At 42.3% G+C, this 21,239-nt stretch overlaps 1 protein-coding gene across 1 annotated transcript; it reads left to right on the top strand.

Annotated features, from left to right (window-relative positions):
• Nucleotides 1–1,856: 1,856 nt before the first annotated feature.
• On the top strand, nucleotides 1,857–21,004 carry LOC134802227 (uncharacterized). The gene is made up of 9 exons (XM_063774817.1): nucleotides 1,857–2,076; nucleotides 3,849–4,033; nucleotides 6,254–6,341; nucleotides 7,083–7,129; nucleotides 8,545–8,770; nucleotides 9,876–10,048; nucleotides 12,988–13,138; nucleotides 18,559–18,701; nucleotides 20,846–21,004. Exons 1-9 carry the CDS (start codon nucleotides 1,974–1,976, stop codon nucleotides 20,972–20,974), a joined length of 1,245 nt encoding a protein of 414 aa, XP_063630887.1. The 5' UTR covers nucleotides 1,857–1,973; the 3' UTR covers nucleotides 20,975–21,004.
• The last annotated feature ends 235 nt before the right edge of the window (nucleotides 21,005–21,239 follow it).

Genomic DNA, 21,239 nt, shown 5'->3' with positions numbered 1-21,239 from the left:
TCAAATCGACCGATTTGATCAGTCCCGTCTGGATACCGCTTTAATAGCTGTCAAAGAGTTGAATATTATGTCCGCCATATATAACTTCGTATGCGGTAAGGGGTTAAAATTGGATCTCATGATAATACGCTATGTATTCTGTCCTAACCCAAATTTCATAACGGAAACTTAGAAAAAAATTAAAAGGTTTTTATAGGTTGTGTAAATAAAATGTGATACTTAGAATTATCCATCAAGTCTTTTATAAGCCATATATAATTTGACTTATGCTTGTATTACAAGGTACACGCTTTTAAATGTACAAACGGATGTAGATTCTATCTTGTAATATATTAATTTTGATGCAGTACTTATATATTTTTATAACAAGTATAACAACTAAAAAATATACAATTTCAATGTTTACAAAATGATATTGTATTTTTGTAATCACGATATTCAGGATTAGGAGTAAATCATAGCAAATCGAATATTAGGTTAACGGAATTTTCTGAAGTCAGTCAAGTATAGTTATTGAATAACATAAAGTATAGACAGAGGCAAGGAAACGCATGAGTTTTTTTGTCTATTATATAATTAAAGTAATTTAGACTTTGCATATGAAATCTATGGGCACTGTTGTAAACCATTGGAGTCCACAAAATAGGTATTGATAATATCTGGTTCAGTATCTATGTGACATAATCCTTAATAGCCCATCAACGTGCATATTAGCGCCACTGCTAAATAATCGTGATTATTTAAATTTAACGACAGGTATTTAAAAAAGGGGGCCGCTACGTACTGTATTGTGTATTTAAGTACCTTTCGAATACATCAAACTAGTTTTTATGTTGCTGGATTCGTCAATCTATGCGTCCAAAGTTAACACGGCCGTTTTTGTTTTGAGCTCCTAGTTCGACGAATCCAGCAACATAAAAACTAGTTTGATGTATTCAAAAGGTACTTAAATACACAATACAGTACGTAGCGGCCCCCTTTTTTCAATATCTGTCGTTAAATTTAAATAATCACGATTATTTAGCAGTGGCGCTATTGTGCACGTTGATGGGCTCTTAATACATAAGACAGGTTAAGATACAATTAAACAGAAAGTATACAATGTACAAAGGCGAACTTATCCCTATAAGGGATCTATATATAACACACATGTATGTAAGTATTCCAACAAACCCTACAGAAGCCCTAGAGAAGACAATTGTGATTGATAGTCAACCGAGCTGTACAGGTAAACTATTTAAATTTTGTGAAATAGGTAGTATTTTTAGATGGTTTTTCTGCATGCACAGTCGCCATCAGATATATCGGAGCGGCCAAGGTGCTCACAAATATCTGAACACATCTCTATTGTTAAGGCGTTAGAGTGCGTGTTCAGATATTTTTGATGGCGACTGTGCAGACTGCACACAACAATGTAGCTGATATATTACTGTATTATTTATGTATGAAATTAAGTGTATGAAAAACCCATGTCAATCGCAAACTAGGGGTGTAAATGTAAAAAAAAACTACACAGTTTTTTTCTATTTATTTTTTCATTTTCTAATGCAATCTTGGAAAAACTGTCCTTATTATGGCCACATAAGGTGTAACAGTCTGTTTTAAACATAATATCGGTGTTTCTGTGATATTAATAAAAAAAAATGTGATATTACTTGTATCTAAATATAGATATTTGATATTTTTATACTAAATGAAATTCAGAACTACTTAGTTATATTATATTTTATGAAAGTGAATAACAGATATGTGATATACCTACCTATAAATAACTTATATTTTAACCGAAAATATTTATGCAAAAGGTTATAACACCATAAAATGACTCGCATTGCATATAAAACAAACTCAATTTAAATTTTAGCCATAAAATCTGTGATACGAATCATAAAAAAATATAATTTAAATACTTGATCATATTGTTACCAAAGACTGCGTGTGTATTTATTTAAATTATTTTCAATACAAATATAATGCGCTGTGCAATATTATTATTTTTAATATATTTCGATATATCCGAGAGTAAGTTATGGTCGAAGGGAGTCGTGCATTACACCATCAACCCAAAAGATTATGGTAAGTCATATAAAATAGAAGTAACTAGGTAATTAAAATTTAAAAAGTTGAATTTAAACTTCAGTGAGACATATATTAAACTGTTTAGACGACGACGAATTTTTAGTTGCTATTGGCGACGTTTCGGGCCCGTCGGAGGTCCTTCCTCAGGCTCGAGTGCACGAAGTGCAGCCGTCGCGAGCACTCGAGCTTGAGGAAGGACCCCCGACGGGCCCGAAACGTCGCCAATAGCAACTAAAAATTGAAGTGAGTGAAACCGTTGTCGTCTAAACAGTTTAATTAAAAAGTATTCGTTTTTATGCAATTTGACATAGAAAGTGAGCAATATGTGTTGCTTTTGAAGATAGTCTCTCATCACACCGTACGTTTCACTATAAATTTCCAATCAGTAATTCGCTGAGCGTGACCTGGGTAATGGGTCAGAAAGTAAAAATTAAATATATAATAGGTACTTAAGTCCAGTCAGACAGATTTAGAAGCTATATTCAAATACCTATTTCGAATAAAACCATCAGTAACTGACAACTTTCTGAATATACAGGCTGTCCCAGAACTACCACGTCACAGTGACACCGGATGTAGGTCAACTCAAGAGAAACCTAGCCTAACATGACCCCAGTAAAATTTGCTTGGTTTTCTAGTTATTAGAGAATTTTCCCCTTGTTTTAACATTTTTAGTACAAAGGGGAAAACACAATTTTTTTTTTCGGTAATAACTCGAAAACCGTGCAACTTTTACTGGGGTCATGTTAGGCTGGTAATGTTCCTCTTGAGTTGACCTACCTCCGGTGTCACTGTGACGTGGTAGTTCTGGGACAGCTTGTATAAAATATAACATATTTTTATTTAATTTAAAATTTAAATCAGGTAATAAGGCCTATATTACAAATATCTTACAGTCTAAATGCTAATTTATTTAGGTGCACCAGAGCTAAAAAATAAAATGCGGCTGTGCAACGTGTCGGCTGAGTTTCGTCGTCAGCCGCGTATAATGAAGACGCCGGTTCGAATCCGGCCTCAAGGCGTTAGTTTTTAGGGTTCCGTACCCAAGGGGTAAAAACAGGACCCTATTAGGTACTAAGACTCCACTGTCCGACAGTTGAAATTTCCACAGATGATGTATTTCTGTTGCCGTTATAACAACAAATACTAAATACAGAACCCTCGGTGGGCGAGTCCGACTCGCATTTGTCCGGTTTTCTTTAGTAGACATCTTCCTCGCGTTAACTCGTCATTTTGCCACGGCTCATGGGAGCCTGGGGTCGGCCTGACAACTAATCCCAAGAATTGACGATTGATTTAGTAGACATATGAATGTGAACGGTGGCCTAGCGGGTTTAAACTCCAATGAGTTTTTCGGAACTTATGTACGAAATATCATTTGATATTTATCGGTCGCTGTTCGGTGAAGGAAAACATCGTGAGGAAACCGGACTAATCCCAATAAGGGCCTAGTTTACCCTCTGGGTTAGAATGTCAGATGGCAGTCGCTTTCGTAAAAACTATAGTCAATTCTCGGGATTTATTGCCAAGCGGACCCCAGGCTCCCATGAGACGTGGCAAAAAACCGGGATAACGCAAGGAAGATGATGATGAATATGAAGTCTATATGGGGCATTATCTTATGAAAAGGGACCTTGTCGATGACGCTTACACCGCACAGCCTCGCGCGGCATTGTATTTATATCGGAGTATCGTTAATAATGGCGTAAGCGCCATCGACAATAAGTTCCCTTTTCATAGATAACGTAACATATTCTTTTACTTTATAGACATCCACTCCCAAGACGAGATAGTGTCGACCTTCTCGGCTCTGGAGAAGGAGATATGCGTCAAATTCTTCAGCACCCCCCTCAACTATTCCACCAGCGAGACGCAGAAGGTTCTGTACATTAGCAATCCCAACAAGCAGAAGAGTTGTCCGCCGATGCGGTATAACTATAGCGGCAGCGTTGTGGTGAGTAACACCTAGGTTCCACTAGCTTCTAATGTCCACGACTGTGTCTTTTCATCTGACACTTAGCTGTAACCATTCATCAACACCATATTTCCAAATTGTTACCTTTTATTAATGTGTGTAATTGTTAATTTTAACCTTTTGAACGCCACAGACGGCAATTGACGTCAACGCAAAATCCCCCCTGAAGCTCAAATTTTACATACAATGCATGCCCCTCTGTGACGGCATTTGACGTCGATCGTTTTTTGATGAAAATCTACTTAAAAACACCCCACTTTTAGGTTGGCATTATTTATTCACAAAACTAAATTTTACCCTCGTGGCGTCAGTGGCACGGCAAATGGATGCGCCGTTTCGTGTTCTAAATGTTAAATCTAACCATTTCGTCAGTGTTTTAATATCATCTTATCTAATTTTCCTGATAACGTAAAAACTTACGGTTCAGAGACCCTACCGCGAATAACAATAACATGATCTACCGCTCGAATCAGTGACGTACCCCTACCCCGGATAGAAAAACCAAATTTTTCTGAGGAGCAGTCACTCGCGGACGGGTCAAACTTAATGGTTGTTCGTCAAAGGGTCGAATCGGTATAAAATGCACTTAGAGAAGTAAAGGTTTCGTACAAAGGGCCTATCTGAAAAGAAACAAGATTATTTCGCGCGATAGACTTGGGGCAGACTATTGGATTACGGCCATTTCCTTTTGATGGACGTTCCTGAAAGGGACGGAGACGGTTTACAAAAACAGATAATATTGCGATTCAATGTCACCTCTAATGTAACCCTGAGGTCCTTTGCGTTAGGGTTCAACAAAGGGTTCTTCAAGAAGCGGGTGTTCAGGGTTCCCAAGGGTCGGCAACGCATAAGGGGCTCCTCCGATGTTGGTTATGTCCATGGACGACGGTGAACGCTTCCCATCAGGCGGATCTACTATCACACATGCTATGTTGACTATCACATAAAACCGGCCAAGTGCGAGTCGGACTCGCGCACCAAGGGTTCAGGGTGGTTCCGTACCATTACGCAAAAAACCGGATAAAAAATCACGTTTGTTTTATGGGAGTCACTCTCGCCCACGGCCTCGCACTTAAGGGGGCATCGCAGAAGCCAACCCTTTTTAATATTTTGGGAATACACATTGAAAGAAAAGGGCCTCGCAGATGCGACTTCGCCCACGGCTAGATTAGTTCACGCTATGCCACTGGCTCGAATACGCAATAACGTTCTCCCTCCCTCAGGCTACTAGGCTCTCAAAGACATCTCTTTATGGATAGAACGAAAGATAATCTTTTCGACGCCAATGACGAATATAATCGCGCCGTAGCGCCGTAGGTCCAACGCCAAAGACAGATAAATGGGTCAAACAGATCACTGTGTTATGTCTTTCCTGTAGACATACACAATAGTTAAAGGCTATAAAGGTTAATTTTCTTATTTAACCCTTATCCACGTGAAAAGGTCCTCCTTTTATTTAGAGAACTATGATAAAATCATTGCTTACATGCCCACAAGCTGTTAACTATTGCCCACAGGAGAGAAAAATGTGCTGTTCGCGATAACACACTAGTTTTCTCTCCTGTGGGCAATAGTTAACAGCTTGTGGGCATGTAAGCAATGATTTTATCATAGTTCTCTAAATAAAAGGAGGACCTTTTCACGTGGATAAGGGTTAAATAAGAAAATTAACCTTTATAGCCTTTAACTCTTGTGTATGTCTACAGGAAAGACATAACACAGTGATCTGTTTGACCCAAATCCGTCACATACCACAGATCAACATAACCCTACATATGCATAAAGGTGACAGTCCATTTCCAACGACAGCAGCACTAATATTCATTTTACTATGGAAATTGACAATAACACCGACGCGTTCGTACTAGTAGCGCAGCTGCGGTCAGAAATGGAATGTTACCCTAAACAGGCGTGGCTCACTCCGCGATTTCATCGCTTTGCTACAGGTAGCTAAAAGTACATCCGTTCCGCCCCAATTTTGGGGAAAGCCATAAGCCGCGCGTGGCGCTGTCGCGACCTAGCGGCCATATCTCTGCTGATCGTAACAGACGCGTTTTGTTAGAGAGCGAGTCTTCTGTACCTTGTACTATTAGTCTATTATTTATTCTGTGCCCCAAAGTCCAATTTTAATTTTGACACTTCAGTGACGAAGATCACCACCAACATGGTAATTGGTAACTACCATCTTTGTGTTCACAGGACATGCCGATCGGGTACAAGTGTATAAACAAGAATGATATAGCGAGGATCACCATAGAAATGCTGAGAGCCAGCATCGATCAGACGGGTAAGTAACAAATGTAGTGTCAAGGCGGGAACAGTGGCTCAACACAAACAGTGGCTCAGTCGCCCAAATATCGCTATACACTGTAGCACCCTTACGTGTTAGAATAACCATTGCTCGAATTTGTTCGATCACTGAATGTTTCTGTTGTATTAGCAGGGAAGCAAATAGCCTATCTCATGTTGGAATTAGGTTGAGTGAGCCACTGTACCCGGCAATTTTTTTCCGAGTCACTGTTCCCTCCTGCACCCTACCTAAATAGGTAAGGTGTATTCGGGTTATTCCGAATGTCCGGTATATCCAAATCATAAAGAAATATAAGTAAAGAAAGATTGGTCACTCCATACATCAGTTTTCTTACCAAAACGCGAGTTAATATTTCGTAGTCGACATCTAGCGTCAAGTAGCGAAATTTATCAGTACTGCTAGTTGACAATAGATGTCGCGACGAACGAAAACTCTAATGCTCAACAATTTTCAGCTAATATTATAACCGGATTACCGGAACTCTACTTTCAACTCCTCCTGCTTGTAATATTAGTTGTAAAATTGTTTTAGCAGTACATTTTTCGTCAGTAGCGGCACTTGTGACATCTGGTGTCGAGTAGCGGTACTGATAATTCCACTACTTGACGTTAGATGTCGACTACGAAATAACTCGCGTTTTGTCTTATATTTCTCTCTGAACTAAATATAAAATGGACTCTAAATATTATGAAGTTATGGGTGATTTTTCCTTTTCAGCGCCACCAATAAATAGTTTCGATTTGGTTAAAAGGTTTGAGGAACAGGTGAGCAGTCCAGATTACTTTTAAATAAGTACTGTCCTCTTACAAACACACGTGCTTATTCGTTGTTATAAATAGGGCCATTGCGCTAGTTTTCGTCCACTTGACGAAATTATAAACCTTCATTGCTGCACAAATTTTGACTTATTGCAATCCATATCTAAACAATTTATCTTTCTACATAAAAATTATAATTCGCAAGTAGCAAATTAAAAATGAAATGATTATTTGAAATTGGCACTGGACGGGAATCTGACGCAATTACCCTATACGTGGCAAACTTTAAATTCTCTAATGCCGAGTAGGTACAGTCAGCGTCGTATGGTAGGTAGCATCCAATGTACAGTCAACTGTAAAAATATGGGTGTAGCCAACTTATTCAAAAATATGTCCCATAGTTCTTAATTCGCTGACATAAGAGCTATGAGACATATTTTTGAGATGATTTGTGCACCCATATTTTTACAGTTGACTGTACCTATTCAAATATATAGTTCGGTACGCCATACAAATGATAATGGTGTAGGTACCGAACTATTTGAATACTTTGGATGTTATAGATGGTCAAGCAAATCTTGTCAGTAGAAAAAGGCGCGAAATTCAAATTTTCTATGAGATTATCCCTTCGCGCCTACATTTTTCAAATTTGCCGCCTTTTTCTACTGACAAGATCTGTTTGACTAACTATACCTACTATATGACGCTGACTGTACCTACTTACACATGATGGGCCAACGTAGGCCAATCTAAATTTACTACTCGGCATTAGAGTTTGAAAATAGATAGTCAAGTTTACGTGCCATCTAGAAGAACAATTACAAGGCACACGTTTTTTTCACGTTAACAGACTCCTCTAAACTATCTCAGACTCATATATTACTATGATGACTGTCTTTTTTACCCATATAAGTATATATATATTCGTCTAATCTTAGACCTTTATAAAACAAAGTCTCCCGCCGCATCTGTCTATTTGTGTGTATGTATGTTCGCCATAAACTCGGAAACTACTGAACGGATTTTCGCGGTTTTCACCATCAATAGAGTGATTATTGAGGAAGGTTTAAGTATATTAATTGTTAAGGTTTTGTGTAATCCGTGCGAAGCGCGGGCAGGTCGCTAGTGCAATAATAAAAAAGTGTTTTTTTTAGTTAACGCATTCACTGCCAGGGGGCGTGGCCTAGGAACAAACTTGTATGACGGTGGACGCACATGTGCGTCGGGGGCAGTGAATGTGTTAAGGAATAGCTATGTATTCTGTAATAGGTACTTGTTTGCTTCTAAACGGTTCTCACTGCACCCACCTTGACATTTTTCTGTTTGGCCCTATGGTTGACTGGTAGAGAATGCCACAAGGCATTAATTCCGCCTTTTGTACTTTTTTTTGATGAATAAATAAATAAATATTTCTAACACAGCACCAAACTAAACCCCGCCCCACGTTCCTAACAACCGAGGATCGTAATTTCATCAACGCGCACTACCACGGCGAGTGTGTGTCGCTCTCGCAGCGCGCGAGTGATTTCTCGGCGCGGCGCGACCTCGACGACCGTGGCGTGACGCTCGCCGAGCGGAACTCGGCCTGGTACGCCGAGCGGGCGTGGCCGCTCGCGGTCGTTATGTACTCCGTCCAGGACTCGCTACGTGAGTTACACTATCATTATAACCACAGATATTTACATTAGCGAAGTCCGACGTTTTGCAGTGCGCTTCGCGCGCTTCAACAAGGTGACTTGGGCGCCCTTCATGCTAAATATCGATCTTTTCGCGCGCTCGTATACAATAGCTGTCTGCTTAATGCAAAACAGTCGGGTGGTTCAATGCGCAAAGAGCCTGTGGCGCCCTTCACACTAAAAATTTCGAGGTTCTAAACGCACTCCCATACAATGACTGCCCGTGGCACCCTTCACGCTAAAATGTCAACATTCTTAGCGCGCTTCGCGTGCTCCATTGCAGCTCTATTAAAATGTTGACATTCTAAGCGCGCGCTCCCATGCAATTGGAGCCTGCGGCGCTCGTCAAGCTAAATAGTCAGGCGGTTTGGAGCGCTCTTCGCGCTCTCTTTTGGCGCCTTACATTATCTTATAAAGTCGGGATGCTCAGAGAGCGTGCGAGTGCCCACATGGTGGTAACGGCCACCAGTCGGTTCTCCCAAAGTTCACTCTCTTGGCAGCCCGATCCTCTTCCATTCTAAGTATCATATGTGAACGAACCAGCGAAGTCTGTAGGATTTCGTTTCGCCGATGTTTGCCTCCCCATTCCTCGATTTCAGTATTCTTCCGTAGCCTCCAGCTGCTGTACAATCACCACACGGGATTGTTATGCCATTTAGGGTTCTCTGATGATGGTCGAATCAGAAATGAGGAGATCCGTAGATGAACTAAAGTCACCGACATAGCCCACCGGATTAGCAAGCTGAAGTGGCAATGGGCAGGCCACATTCCACGCAGAGAAGATGACCGATGGGGTCGAAAAGTGCTCGAGTGGAGACCACGGACTAGCAAGCGCAGCGTAGGATGCCCGCCCACAAGATGGACAGACAACCTTGTTAAGGTCGCCGGAAGACGCTGGATGTCGCTTCCAACCGGTACGTATGGAGGTCCAAGGGGGAGGCCTAATGTTCAGCAGTGGACGTCTTATGGCTGAGATGATGATGATAGCGTAAGTATTGAACAAACAATTTAGCTAGGACCCTAAATGGCGCAACAATCGCGGAGCGTGATGGTACAAACATTCCTAAACATTCCAGGTGACTCTCAAGACTACAAGCTCCTCAAATTCGCCATGACGCAGATCGAGCTGGCCACGTGTGTGGTGTTCCACGAGATAGGGCCTGATGACAAGTTCTCGCCCACCAACCAGCTGCTATTTAAGGAGGAGGGCGAGGATGAACCGGAACTCGGCTTCAAACGAGGAGATCAGGTTATTGAGACTTTATAGAGCATAGGGAATATAATTCCCCCTTGATTTTGAACTTTATTTCGAAGTGATACATTCAATTATTAAGAGCGCTCTTACAAGAAAAGTCGAAATAACGCAAAATTGATGATACTAGTCGACGAAATTCAGGACTTTGTGCTCATTATTAGAAATAATGAGTACTTGTTCCAGTAAAAGCGTCTTCTTATCTTTTTAAATATCGTTGTAAATATTAGAAAAAGGACTTATTAAATTAGTAATGATTTTTTTTCTGATGGTCGTTTCCGAAAAACCCCGTGAAGCACTGAATGGCAAGCTCTTATTTGGAAATGTTGAGAAGTTTACTCTGCTAAACCTGGCTACTTTCTATTACTAATACCCTGTACTTTAGGCATATCAAACGATATTTTTCCTACACACCTTTGAGAAAGAGAAAATCAAAGTAAAACGAACTCAATTTTCTCTCCGAAACAAGTGTCAATTCCTACGAAAATCTACTTAACATCGAAGTCATTTTCATACTCAAGCAATCTGCAACGTTTGCTTATACTGTTGGTATACATTAGTGTTTATGAAATTCTACTATAATTTTTTGGCAATTTTTTGAAAACTACTCTATATTACCGATGACGCGCGCTGCGCCAGCTCAGTGCCGCGGCAGAGCTTGTAGAGGCAGGACGTGTGTCGGTCGGCTCCGCACATTTTCAACGGCGACAACGAGATTTTTTATCATTGTGTGCGGCGGGCGCCGTGTAAAACGCTATACTGTGTGCGTGTAAACCGCAACGAGAGACTTTGATCCTAGCACTGTTTTTATAGTATTATAATTTATAATGGTACAGTTTAATAAACTACCGGACAGGATTAAAAATATTTGAAACGACCTGACATTCTATATGTATTAATTTTGACTCAAGATAGTACTCAGGGTCTGATGATGGAGCCGGAAGGTGGTCACCGGTACCAATCAACCATGCAACTAAACCACTTCGTGTTTAGGCTCGTTTTATTCATCTCAACAAGATCTTTGACACAAGATAGTACTCATGGTCTGATGATGGAGCCGGAAGTTGGTCACCGGTACCAATCAACCATGCAACTAAACCACTTCGTGTTTGGGCTCGTTTGATTCGTCTCAACAAGATCTTTGACACAAGATAGTACTCAGGGTCTGATGATGGAGCCGGAAGGTGGTCACCGGTACCAATCAACCATGCAACTAAACCACTTCGTGTTTAGGCTTGTTTTATTCATCTCAACAAGATCTTTGACACAAGATAGTACTCAGGGTCTGATGATAGAGCCGGAAGGTGGTCACCGGTACCAATCAACCATGCAACTAAACCACTTCGTGTTTGGGCTCGTTTGATTCGCCTCAACAAGATCTTTGACACAAGATAGTACTCAAGGTCTAATGATGGAGCCGGAATGTGGTCACCGGTACCAATCAACCATGCAACTAAACCACTTCGTGTTTGGGCTCGTTTGATTCGTCTCAACAAGATCTTTGACACAAGATAGTACTCAGGGTCTGATGATGGAGCCGGAAAGTGGTCACCGGTACCAATCAACCATGCAACTAAACCACTTCGTGCTTGGGCTCGTTCGATTCGTCGCAACAAGATCTTTGACAAAAGTTAGTACTCAGAGTCTGATGATGGAGCTGGACTGTGGCCATGGGTACCAGTCTACCATGTAACTGAACCACTTCGTGTTTGGGCTCGTTTGATTCGTCGCAACAAGATCTTTGACACAAGATACTACTCAGGGTCTGATGATGGAGCTCGAAGGTGGCGATGGGTACCAGTCTATCACGTAACTGAACCACTTCGTGTTTGGGCTACGTGTTTGGGCTTCGTGTTTGGGCATCGTGTTTGGGCTTCGTGTTTGGTGTATCACCTAGTGTCAAAGATCTTGTTGAGACGAATCAAACGAGCCTAAACACGATGTGGTTTAGTTGCATGGTTGATTGGTAATGGTGACCACCTTCCAGCTCCATCATCAGACCCTGAGTACTGTCTTGTGTCAAAGATCTTGTTGAGACGAATCAAACGAGCCCAAACACGAAGTTGTTTAGTTACACGATAGACTGGTACCCGTGGCCACCTTCCAGCTCCATCATCAGACCCTGTGTATCTTCAGTGTCAAAGATGTTGTTGAGACGAATCAAACGAGCCCAAACACGAAGTGGTTTAGTTACATGATAGACTGATACCCGTGGCCACCTTCCAGCTCCATCATCAGACCTGTGTATCTTCAGTGTCAAAGATCTTGTTGAGACGAATCAAACGAGCCTAATCATGTTACTACATGGTTGATTGGTATCCGTGACCACCTTAATCATCATCATTATCATCAGATCCTCAATACTAGTTCGTTTTTAAACCCTCGTTGATACAAACTTTACAACCTATATAGGTACCAAATGCTATGACGAAACATGTAAATAAGCGAGTACCTATAATTTATTTCGAGTAATACTTATACCTTCATAAGTACGAGTATGGGGCTATTCATAAATTACGTCGTTTCAAATGGAAGGAGGGGGGGGGGGTCTGGACATCGGATGATGGTAGTATGACGTAGGAGGAAACAGAGTCATCCGAAGCATGATTTTTGGATGATTTGAGGGGTGGGGGGGGTCAAAAATAGATGAAATATTAATTTATGAACACTGCACACACTTACATTTGCACTGCATTTAGTATTTTCGTACTTACCAAATAACAGTTTTAGGACTTTAAAAGTTAAGCACAGTTAGTGTTGTTATGGTTGATTTCAATATGCTTCGCGAAGGATCAAGAATGTTTAATCCATCATTGTAGTGCGAGTGTGGTAGAAGGGATCGGCATACTGAGCTCGCACGGCCTGCCGCAGCGCGTAAAATACCTAAACTCGCTCAACGCCGAAATGTAATAGCGCTCTTAAATTTGCCCCTACAGGTGATCAGCCTGAGAGCGATGACGCACGGAGCGCCGGGACACTCTGCGCACGCCCTCAACAACTTGATGCGAACTCTGGGCATACCAATGATGTCCAACCGTTTTGACCGCGACAACTATCTTAACGTTCAGTGGTCACATGTGCAGAAAGGTGAGCGACGTCTAGTGTGAAATGTAAGACACCAGTATTATCCTATAGATGGCGCTTTAATCAGCTCCACAATGATGTCCAACTGCTTTGATCGCGACAACTATCTTAACGTTCAGTGGTCACATGTGCAGAAAGGTGAGCGACATCTAGTGTAATAAGTAAGATACCACTATTAACCAATAGATGGCGCTGTAATCAGCTCCACTATGATGTCCAACCTCTTTGATCGCGACAAGTATCTTAACATTCAGTGGTCACATGTGCAGAAAGGTGAGTGACATCTAGTGTAAGAAGTAAGATACCACTATTAACCTATAGATGGCGCTGTAATCAGCTCCTCAATGATGTCCAACTGCTTTGATCGCGACAACTATCTTAACGTTCAGTGGTCACATGTGCAGAAAGGTGAGCGACATCTAGTGTAAGAAGTAAGATACCACTATTAACCTATAGATGGCGCTGTAATCAGCTCCACAATGATGTCCAACCGCTTTGATCGCCACAAGTATCTTAACGTTCAGTGGTCACATGTGCAGAAAGGTGAGTGACATCTAGTGTAAGAAGTAAGATACCACTATTAACCTATAGATGGCGCTTTAATCAGCTCCACAATGATGTCCAACCGTTTTGACCGCGACAACTATCTTAACGTTCAGTGGTCACATGTGCAGAAAGGTGAGCGACATCTAGTGTAAGAAGTAAGATACCACTATTAACCTATAGATGGCGCTGTAATCAGCTCCTCAATGATGTCCAACTGCTTTGATCGCGACAACTATCTTAACGTTCAGTGGTCACATGTGCAGAAAGGTGAGTGACATCTAGTGTAAGAAGTAAGATACCACTATTAACCTATAGATGGCGCTTTAATCAGCTCCACAATGATGTCCAACCGTTTTGACCGCGACAACTATCTTAACGTTCAGTGGTCACATGTGCAGAAAGGTGAGCGACATCTAGTGTAAGAAGTAAGATACCACTATTAACCTATAGATGGCGCTTTAATCAGCTCCACAATGATGTCCAACCGTTTTGACCGCGACAACTATCTTAACGTTCAGTGGTCACATGTGCAGAAAGGTGAGCGACATCTAGTGTAAGAAGTAAGATACCACTATTAACCTATAGATGGCGCTGTAATCAGCTCCACTATGATGTCCAACCGCTTTGATCGCCACAAGTATCTTAACGTTCAGTGGTCACATGTGCAGAAAGGTGAGTGACATCTAGTGTAAGAAGTAAGATACCACTATTAACCTATAGATGGCGCTTTAATCAGCTCCACAATGATGTCCAACCGTTTTGACCGCGACAACTATCTTAACGTTCAGTGGTCACATGTGCAGAAAGGTGAGCGACATCTAGTGTAAGAAGTAAGATACCACTATTAACCTATAGATGGCGCTGTAATCAGCTCCTCAATGATGTCCAACTGCTTTGATCGCGACAACTATCTTAACGTTCAGTGGTCACATATGCAGAAAGGTGAGCGACATCTAGTGTAAGAAGTAAGATACCACTATTAACCTATAGATGGCGCTGTAATCAGCTCCACAATGATGTCCAACCGCTTTGATCGCGACAACTATCTTAACGTTCAGTGGTCACATGTGCAGAAAGGTGAGCGACATCTAGTGTAAGAAGTAAGATACCACTATTAACCAATAGATGGCGCTGTAATCAGCTCCACTATGATGTCCAACCGCTTTGATCGCCACAAGTATCTTAACATTCAGTGGTCACACGTGCAGAAAGGTGAGCGACATCTAGTGTAAGAAGTAAGATACCACTATTAACCAATAGATGGCGCTGTAATCAGCTCCACTATGATGTCCAACCTCTTTGATCGCGACAAGTATCTTAACATTCAGTGGTCACATGTGCAGAAAGGTGAGTGACATCTAGTGTAAGAAGTAAGATACCACTATTAACCTATAGATGGCGCTGTAATCAGCTCCTCAATGATGTCCAACTGCTTTGATCGCGACAACTATCTTAACGTTCAGTGGTCACATGTGCAGAAAGGTGAGTGACATCTAGTGTAAGAAGTAAGATACCACTATTAACCAATAGATGGCGCTGTAATCAGCTCCACTATGATGTCCAACCGCTTTGATCGCCACAAGTATCTTAACGTTCAGTGGTCACATGTGCAGAAAGGTGAGTGACATCTAGTGTAAGAAGTAAGATACCACTATTAACCTATAGATGGCGCTTTAATCAGCTCCACAATGATGTCCAACCGTTTTGACCGCGACAACTATCTTAACGTTCAGTGGTCACATGTGCAGAAAGGTGAGCGACGTCTAGTGTGAAATGTAAGACACCAGTATTATCCTATAGATGGCGCTTTAATCAGCTCCACAATGATGTCCAACCGCTTTGATCGCGACAACTATCTTAACGTTCAGTGGTCACATGTGCAGAAAGGTGAGTGACATCTAGTGTAAGAAGTAAGATACCACTATTAACCAATAGATGGCGCTGTAATCAGCTCCACTATGATGTCCAACCGCTTTGATCGCCACAAGTATCTTAACGTTCAGTGGTCACATGTGCAGAAAGGTGAGTGACATCTAGTGTAAGAAGTAAGATACCACTATTAACCTATAGATGGCGCTGTAATCAGCTCCTCAATGATGTCCAACTGCTTTGATCGCGACAACTATCTTAACGTTCAGTGGTCACATGTGCAGAAAGGTGAGCGACATCTAGTGTAAGAAGTAAGATACCACTATTAACCTATAGATGGCGCTGTAATCAGCTCCACAATGATGTCCAACCGCTTTGATCGCGACAACTATCTTAACGTTCAGTGGTCACATGTGCAGAAAGGTGAGTGACATCTAGTGTAAGAAGTAAGATACCACTATTAACCAATAGATGGCGCTGTAATCAGCTCCACTATGATGTCCAACCGCTTTGATCGCCACAAGTATCTTAACATTCAGTGGTCACACGTGCAGAAAGGTGAGCGACATCTAGTGTAAGAAGTAAGATACCACTATTAACCAATAGATGGCGCTGTAATCAGCTCCACTATGATGTCCAACCTCTTTGATCGCGACAAGTATCTTAACGTTCAGTGGTCACATGTGCAGAAAGGTGAGTGACATCTAGTGTAAGAAGTAAGATACCACTATTAACCTATAGATGACGCTGTAATCAGCTCCTCAATGATGTCCAACTGCTTTGATCGCGACAACTATCTTAACGTTCAGTGGTCACATGTGCAGAAAGGTGAGCGACATCTAGTGTAAGAAGTAAGATACCACTATTAACCTATAGATGGCGCTGTAATCAGCTCCACAATGATGTCCAACCGCTTTGATCGCGACAACTATCTTAACGTTCAGTGGTCACATGTGCAGAAAGGTGAGTGACATCTAGTGTAAAAAGTAAGATACCACTATTAACCAATAGATGGCGCTGTAATCAGCTCCACTATGATGTCCAACCGCTTTGATCGCCACAAGTATCTTAACATTCAGTGGTCACACGTGCAGAAAGGTGAGCGACATCTAGTGTAATAAGTAAGATACCACTATTAACCAATAGATGGCGCTGTAATCAGCTCCACTATGATGTCCAACCTCTTTGATCGCGACAAGTATCTTAACATTCAGTGGTCACATGTGCAGAAAGGTGAGTGACATCTAGTGTAAGAAGTAAGATACCACTATTAACCTATAGATGGCGCTGTAATCAGCTCCTCAATGATGTCCAACTGCTTTGATCGCGACAACTATCTTAACGTTCAGTGGTCACATGTGCAGAAAGGTGAGCGACATCTAGTGTAAGAAGTAAGATACCACTATTAACCTATAGATGGCGCTGTAATCAGCTCCACAATGATGTCCAACCGCTTTGATCGCGACAACTATCTTAACGTTCAGTGGTCACATGTGCAGAAAGGTGAGTGACATCTAGTGTAAGAAGTAAGATACCACTATTAACCAATAGATGGCGCTGTAATCAGCTCCACTATGATGTCCAACCGCTTTGATCGCCACAAGTATCTTAACATTCAGTGGTCACACGTGCAGAAAGGTGAGCGACATCTAGTGTAAGAAGTAAGATACCACTATTAACCAATAGATGGCGCTGTAATCAGCTCCACTATGATGTCCAACCTCTTTGATCGCGACAAGTATCTTAACATTCAGTGGTCACATGTGCAGAAAGGTGAGCGACATCTAGTGTAAGAAGTAAGATACCACTATTAACCAATAGATGGCGCTGTAATCAGATCCACTATGATGTCCAACCTCTTTGATCGCGACAAGTATCTTAACATTCAGTGGTCACACGTGCAGAAAGGTGAGCGACATCTAGTGTAAGAAGTAAGATACCACTATTAACCAATAGATGGCGCTTTAATCAGCTCCACAATGATGTCCAACCGCTTTGATCGTGACAAGTATCTTAACATTCAGTGGTCACATGTGCAGAAAGGTGAGCGACATCTAGTGTAAGAAGTAAGATACCACTAGTAACCAATAGATGGCGCTGTAATCAGCTCCACTATGATGTCCAACCGCTTTGATCGCCACAAGTATCTTAACATTCAGTGGTCACACGTGCAGAAAGGTGAGCGACATCTAGTGTAAGAAGTAAGATACCACTATTAACCTATAGATGGCGCTTTAATCAGCTCCACAATGATGTCCAACCGCTTTGATCGCGACAACTATCTTAACGTTCAGTGGTCACATGTGCAGAAAGGTGAGCGACATCTAGTGTAAGAAGTAAGATACCACTATTAACCTATAGATGGCGCTGTAATCAGCTCCTCAATGATGTCCAACTGCTTTGATCGCGACAACTATCTTAACATTCAGTGGTCACATGTGCAGAAAGGTGAGCGACATCTAGTGTAAGAAGTAAGATACCGCTATTAACCCTTAGATGGCGCTGTAATCAGCTCCACAATGATGTCCAACTTATGACGTTTATATAACACTCGCACAGTCTGGGCTATCAAAATTGCTGCCAACTTAGCTTGGTCTAACTGTAGTAGCGTGACATAACTTACAAAACTGTTCTATTTGGCGATAGATGGCGCTATAATCAACGCCAACAATTTACTCTTATTTAAGGTCTTGCCACAGAATAAATAATAGTACTAGGTACAGAAGATTCACTCTCTAACAAAACGCGTCTGTTACGATTAGGACAGATATGACCGCTAGGTCGCGACAGCGCCACGCGCGGCTTATGGCTAACCACCAAAATTGGTGTGGAACGGATGTACTTTTAGCTACCTGTTGCAAAGCGACGAAATCGCGGAGTGAGCCACGCCTGGCATGACATATAACTTACAAAACTGTTCTATTTGGCGATAGATGGCGCTATAATCTACGCCATTTACTCTTATTTAAGGTCTTGCTAATAAAATGAAAACAATTTTTGTGCAACAGGCAAAGAACGTCTGCTAGAGAAGACTCCTTACGAGGCGTGGGTGGTCGGCATTCCTTACGACTTTAGCAGCGCGACTCATGCTCCAGCCAACTTCCTCTGCGACAACTGCGCTCCTGGAGCAAGCACTGTGCAACCATTACAGGTTTGTTTTAGTTAAACTGTCCGCTAGATGGCGCTATTAAGAATAGTGTTACTTTAGCAGCGCGACGCATGGGCCAGCCAACTTCCTCTGCGACAATTGCGCTCCTGGAGCAAGCACTGTGCAACCGCTACAGGTATGTTTTAGTAGCTAAACTGTCCGCTAGATGGCGCTATTAATAATAGTGTTACTTTAGCAGCGCGACGCATGCGCCAGCTAACGTCCTGTGAGACAACTGCGCTCCTGGAGCAAGCACCGTACAGCCATTACAGGTTTGTTTTAGTAGCTAAACTGTCCGCTAGATGGCGCTATTAATAATAGTGTTACTTTAGCAGCGCGACGCATGCGCCAGCTAACGTCCTGTGAGACAACTGCGCTCCTGGAGCAAGCACCGTACAGCCATTACAGGTTTGTTTTAGTAGCTAAACTGTCCGCTAGATGGAGCTATTAATAATAGTGTTACTTTAGCAGCGCGACGCATGCGCCAGCTAACGTCCTGTGAGACAACTGCGCTCCTGGAGCAAGCACCGTACAGCCATTACAGGTTTGTTTTAGTAGCTAAACTGTCCGCTAGATGGCGCTATTAATAATAGTGTTACTTTAGCAGCGCGACGCATGCGCCAGCTAACGTCCTGTGAGACAACTGCGCTCCTGGAGCAAGCACCGTACAGCCATTACAGGTTTGTTTTAGTAGCTAAACTGTCCGCTAGATGGCGCTATTAATAATAGTGTTACTTTAGCAGCGCGACGCATGCGCCAGCTAACGTCCTGTGAGACAACTGCGCTCCTGGAGCAAGCACCGTACAGCCATTACAGGTTTGTTTTAGTAGCTAAACTGGCCGCTAGATGGCGCTATTAATAATAGTGTTACTTTAGCAGCGCGACGCATGCGCCAGCTAACGTCCTGTGAGACAACTGCGCTCCTGGAGCAAGCACCGTACAGCCATTACAGGTTTGTTTTAGCTAAACTGTCCGCTAGATGGCGCTATTAAGAATAGTGTTACTTTAGCAGCGCGACGCATGGGCCAGCCAACTTCCTCTGCGACAATTGCGCTCCTGGAGCAAGCACTGTGCAACCGCTACAGGTATGTTTTAGTAGCTAAACTATCCGCTAGATGGCGCTATTAATAATAGTGTTACTTTAGCAGCGCGACGCATGCGCCAGCTAACGTCCTGTGAGACAACTGCGCTCCTGGAGCAAGCACTGTGCAACCGCTACAGGTATGTTTTAGTAGCTAAACTGTCCGCTAGATGGCGCTATTAATAATAGTGTTACTTTAGCAGCGCGACGCATGCGCCAGCTAACGTCCTGTGAGACAACTGCGCTCCTGGAGCAAGCACCGTACAGCCATTACAGGTTTGTTTTAGTAGCTAAACTGGCCGCTAGATGGAGCTATTCATGTTATTTTAGGACTTCTGTGCGACATCTGCCCTCCTGGAGCAAGCACTGTATAGCTATTACAGGTATGTTTTAGTATCCAGACTTTCCGCTAGATGGCACTATTCATATCTTGCATCGTGCTACTAAGCGAATCGAGATGCTCAAACTTTTAAAACAACTGCGCTCCTGAAACTAGCACCGTGCAACCTCTACGCTCTACAGGTTTGTTTTAGTGTTAAAACTGGCCGAAAGATGGCGCTATTCCAAGTAGGGGAAATCGTGTATCGCGCTATTAAATATTTTTTTCGAATATTGAGTGATTAGTAGTAAATGGTTGGTATCCTACGACTTTAGCAGCGCTACTCTTAGGGCTTGAATTGAACCCAATAAGAATACGTTTAAGTGGGGACCTAAACATTTTATTAAGGAATTTAGAGGCTTTTAGTCTTGAGCCCCTGAGCCATCCCCCTAAATCCGCACCTAAACCAGGGGTGCGAAACTCCTCCCTTCGGGCAAACTCGGCTCCGTTCGGCTCAGCATTGCTCCGGCCAATTATTAGGGTTGACACCACTTGACGTCCCTTTGCGTGCACGACTACAGATAATGGCTTGAATTTTGACAACCGTAAATAGCCGAAAGGGATAGTGCCATATATTAGAAAGGGACAGCGTGTGTCGACCCTGAACCGCTGCCAGAGTTCGGTTTTGTAGGAAGTATATATCCTTCCTGTACGTGTATGGTAGACTAAAATATGTTTGTTTTTCAGGACGCAATGTGGCGCCGCTGGCTTTCCATGGGGCACAACAACAAACTGTCGGAGAGCGATGCCATCTTGGTCAACCTGGTGTATTCGGCGCAGTGCAAGGCGCGCGAGCAAAGCGGATTCGCTTATTAAACAAAAATCGATTAAAAATACAATACCAAATACTATATTTTATTTAATTAACCCCTACGATAATTAAATAGCCCTATGATTATTATTAGTACCTGGTTTAGTACAGAGATCAGAACGGGGCACAAGATTTGGAGAGCGACGCCATCTTGGTCAACCTGGTCAGGCGTGGCCCACTCCACGTGGCGCGCTCGTGACTTGTCTTATTAAAGTTATTATTGTAAAACACTCTTGGGAAATAAGTTACAGCAGGCGTGGCTCACTCCGC

The sequence above is a fragment of the Cydia splendana genome, chromosome 24 (genome assembly GCF_910591565.1).
Source record: "Cydia splendana chromosome 24, ilCydSple1.2, whole genome shotgun sequence".
NCBI lineage: Eukaryota > Metazoa > Arthropoda > Insecta > Lepidoptera > Tortricidae > Cydia > Cydia splendana.
Note: the sequence above shows the minus strand (reverse complement) of the source record. Positions and strands in the feature narration are given on the sequence as shown.

Excerpts from the sequence above, each read along its gene's own strand:
- LOC134802227 (XM_063774817.1), top strand. The coding sequence starts at position 1,974 with ATGCGCTGTGCAATATTATTATTTTTAATATATTTCGATATATCCGAG. Across the intron at positions 2,077-3,848 it reads CATCAACCCAAAAGATTATG|ACATCCACTCCCAAGACGAG; the intron begins GTAAGTCATATA and ends TTTACTTTATAG. Across the intron at positions 13,139-18,558 it reads GTGGTCACATGTGCAGAAAG|GCAAAGAACGTCTGCTAGAG; the intron begins GTGAGCGACGTC and ends TTTGTGCAACAG.